Genomic DNA, 3,455 nt, shown 5'->3' with positions numbered 1-3,455 from the left:
GATGCTCTATGGATTCTCTTAATTTCGAATGCTAGTTCTTGATATTTAGCCACTTTCTCTTCCTCAGTATTGATGATGTTCTGGTCAGCTGGTACAGCTATGTCAATTAGTGTCCACTCCTGTGTATCTTTCCTTAGTAGAGTAATATCCGGTCGATTATGATTCAGCTTATCTGTGTCCCAGGTAATTCGAACATCTCTGTTCTCTGCGACTGCCAATGGCTGATGGTCATACCACTTGTCGGTACATTCTATCCCGTACTTTATGCAAATCTCCCAGTGCACCCGCAGGGCCACCTTGTCATGGCGTTTTCTGTACTCTCCCTGGGCAAGCTTCTTGCATCCACTGATAATATGTCTTACAGTTTCAGGAGAGTCTCCACACACTCTACACAGAGGTGTTACTGAAGTCTTATCTATGCTGTGCTTGATCGAGTTTGTTCTTAAAGCTTGTTCTTGAGCAGCTAAGATCAGACCTTCTGTCTCCTTTTTCAAAAAACCATTCCAAAGCCATCTCCAGGAATCTTCTCCAGCTACATCTGCTGTTTGTCGCACAAACTCTCCATGCAGGTCTTTCTCCTTCCAGTTCCTGATTTTCTCCTCCTGCCTCCTCTTCTGGTAATCCTGGAGGTTCTCTTCTTCATCTAACACATTCTCCTCTAAAGCAGCTTGAATCATCCACTCTGTGGTCTCTCTGAGATAGCCATGCAAGGACTTACTCTCCTTGTTTACACACTCCTCAATGCTTATCAGCCCTCTTCCTCCTTCCTTCCTTGGCAGGTACAGTCTCGCAACATTACTTTTGGTGTGCATACAACCATTCATTGCCACAATTTTCCTAGTTTTTCTATCCATGCTGGCCACTGATCATGTTTCCTCCATTCAGTTTGGATCTGCATAGCTTTTTTACTCTTCTCACATACTCTGATGTTATCTTGCCTTTCATCTTAGTATTAAGAGTCTTATCCAACTGCAGGATACCAAGATATTTATAACCTTCCTCTTCAACTTCTCTGATATGCTGATCGTCTGGTAAGTCTACTCCACTGCTGCCGACCTGTCTTCCTCTTTTCATTTCTAGGACCGCACACTTGTCTAGCCCAAACGACATCCTGATATCTTGCGAGAAAATCCTTACTGCTTGTACGAGTGAGTCCAGTTGGTCTTTGTTGGCTCCATACAATTTCAGATCGTCCATGAACAGTAGATGGTTGACAGGCTTCATTTCCTTTGCAAATCTGTATCCAGCTCTAATCTTTTGTAGCACTAGCGTTAGTGGCAGCATGATTAGAACAAACAGCAATGGCGATAGGGAGTCTCCTTGAAAAATTCCAATGCTGATGTCCACTTGTCCAAGATTTGTTCCTTCAAATGTTGATACTGTCTTCCAGTTCACCATGCTATTGCTGATTACTGTAATCATGTTCTTGGCTCCACCAACCATCTCCAGGCATTTAAGTATCCATGAATGTGGCACCATGTCATATGCTTTCTTTTAGTCTATCCAAGCCAATGACAAGTTCGTCAACCTTCTCCAGCAGTTCTTTAGGATTGCCTTGTCTACAAGCAACTGATCTTTCGTTCCTCTCGATCCTTTCCTGCAACCTTTTTGCTCATCTGCTAGTAGTCCATTCCCCTCCAGGTGCTGGTACAGTTTCTCACCCATGATTCCAGTCAGTAGCTTCCACATTATGGGTAGGCAGGCGATAGGACGGTAGTTGTTAGCTTGGGTGCCCTTCGTTGGGTCTTTCTGAATGAGCACTGTCCTTCCTTTGACCACCCACTCTGGCACATTTCCTTCACGCACACAGTCTTGCAGGTGTAGTTGCAATCTAGGGTGTAATCCTGGTGGCTTCTTAAACCAGTAGCCCTGGACTAAGTCAGGGCCAGCTGCCTTCCAATTTGCCATCTTACTCACTCCCGTTCTAATATCCTCCATGGTGATGTTGATATCTTCTTGCACCTCTATTGCGCTGAACTTCTGCTCAACTTGCTCTAGCCAAGAAGCCTGCTCATTGTGAAAGACCTCTTTTGACCATATCTTTCTCCAGAAAGTAGTTGCTTCAATTGGGTCAAGTTGTTCTTTCCCTCCTCTATTCTTTCCATCCAGAGTCTCATAGAAAAGTTTCTGGTTAGTCTGAAACTGTTGATTTTGTTTAAACTGTTGGCATCTCTCATCATATCTCTTGATCTTAATTGCACCAGCCTTAATCTTTTGCTTCAACATGTCTGAAACGTACAAAGTGCCATTATTATTATTATTATTATTATTATTATTATTATTATTATATTATTTATTTGTCTATTATTTATTTATTTATTTTTTAAAGGACGTTTAACTCTCGAAGATGTTCAAAGATGGCCTTTTCTCCTTACTATGCTTTCGTCAATACTTTCCAACACGAAGATCTGTGGGTAGGACACTTGACTCATTCTGATGACTGGAGTGTTATTATTATTAATATTATTATTATCATCATCATCATCATCATCATCATTATCATCATCATCATCATCATCATCATCATCATCATCATAATCATAATTATAATCATAATCATAATCATCATCATCATCATAATCATTATTATTATTTATTATTATTATTATTATTATTATTATTATTATTATCATTATCATTATCATTATCATTATCATTATCATTATTATTAATTAATTAATCTATTATTTATTTATTTTAATTTTAAGGACGTTTGACTCTCGAAGATATTCAAAGATGGCCTTTTCTCCTTACTATGCTTTCGTCAATACTTTCCAACACAAACTCATTATTTTTCAATTGCAGTTTCGAAAAAAAGGTTATACAGTGTGCTAATATCTACAAAGAAGAGAAATAGAAAGCGTTAAAATGTCAGTTTTATAAAATACTGACACGACCATTATTGATAATAAATGTTTTTAATCGTCACGAATATAATTGGCTTTAGTATCATTATCGTTATTGTTATTACTATTATCGTTATGAGCTTTTCATTGTTGTTGTTAGATTATCATCACTATTATCATTGCTATGGTTCTTATTAATGTTATCGGTATTTTATTATCATTGTTGTCAGTAATATTGCTGATAATAATGGTTATCTCTCATGACTCATTATATTACCATCAATATCGTTTTGCTATAATGATCATCATTATCATTATTATTAGTGTCATGATCATCATCATCGCCATCACCATTATCACCACCATCATTGCCGTCGCCATCATCTTTATCATCATCATCATCGCTATCGCCTTCACCATTACCATGACCATCATTACCATGACCATCATCACTATCGCCTTCACCATTATCATCACCATCATTACCGTCGCCATTATCATCAACAGTGCCATTACTATCATAACAATCATTAGCGTTATTACCTGTTCTCATGGACACCACGGCATTTCCTTGACCTTGAAGTCTCCGTCACACACGCATCCACAACA

At 38.6% G+C, this 3,455-nt stretch overlaps 1 protein-coding gene across 1 annotated transcript; it reads right to left on the bottom strand.

Moving 5' to 3' along the window:
* Positions 1 to 1,494: 1,494 nt before the first annotated feature.
* LOC119595186 lies at positions 1,495 to 2,226 on the bottom strand. The gene has a single exon (XM_037944355.1). It carries the CDS (start codon positions 2,224 to 2,226, stop codon positions 1,495 to 1,497), a length of 732 nt encoding a protein of 243 aa, XP_037800283.1.
* Between the last annotated feature and the right edge of the window lie 1,229 nt (positions 2,227 to 3,455).

This window comes from Penaeus monodon, chromosome 35 (assembly GCF_015228065.2).
Source record: "Penaeus monodon isolate SGIC_2016 chromosome 35, NSTDA_Pmon_1, whole genome shotgun sequence".
Lineage (NCBI taxonomy): Eukaryota > Metazoa > Arthropoda > Malacostraca > Decapoda > Penaeidae > Penaeus > Penaeus monodon.
The sequence above is the reverse complement of the archived record's forward strand: the minus strand, read 5'-3'. Positions and strand labels throughout refer to the sequence as shown.

Bases quoted from the DNA above. Each gene is read 5' to 3' on its own strand.
- LOC119595186 (XM_037944355.1), bottom strand. From the start codon at position 2,226: ATGTTGAAGCAAAAGATTAAGGCTGGTGCAATTAAGATCAAGAGATAT.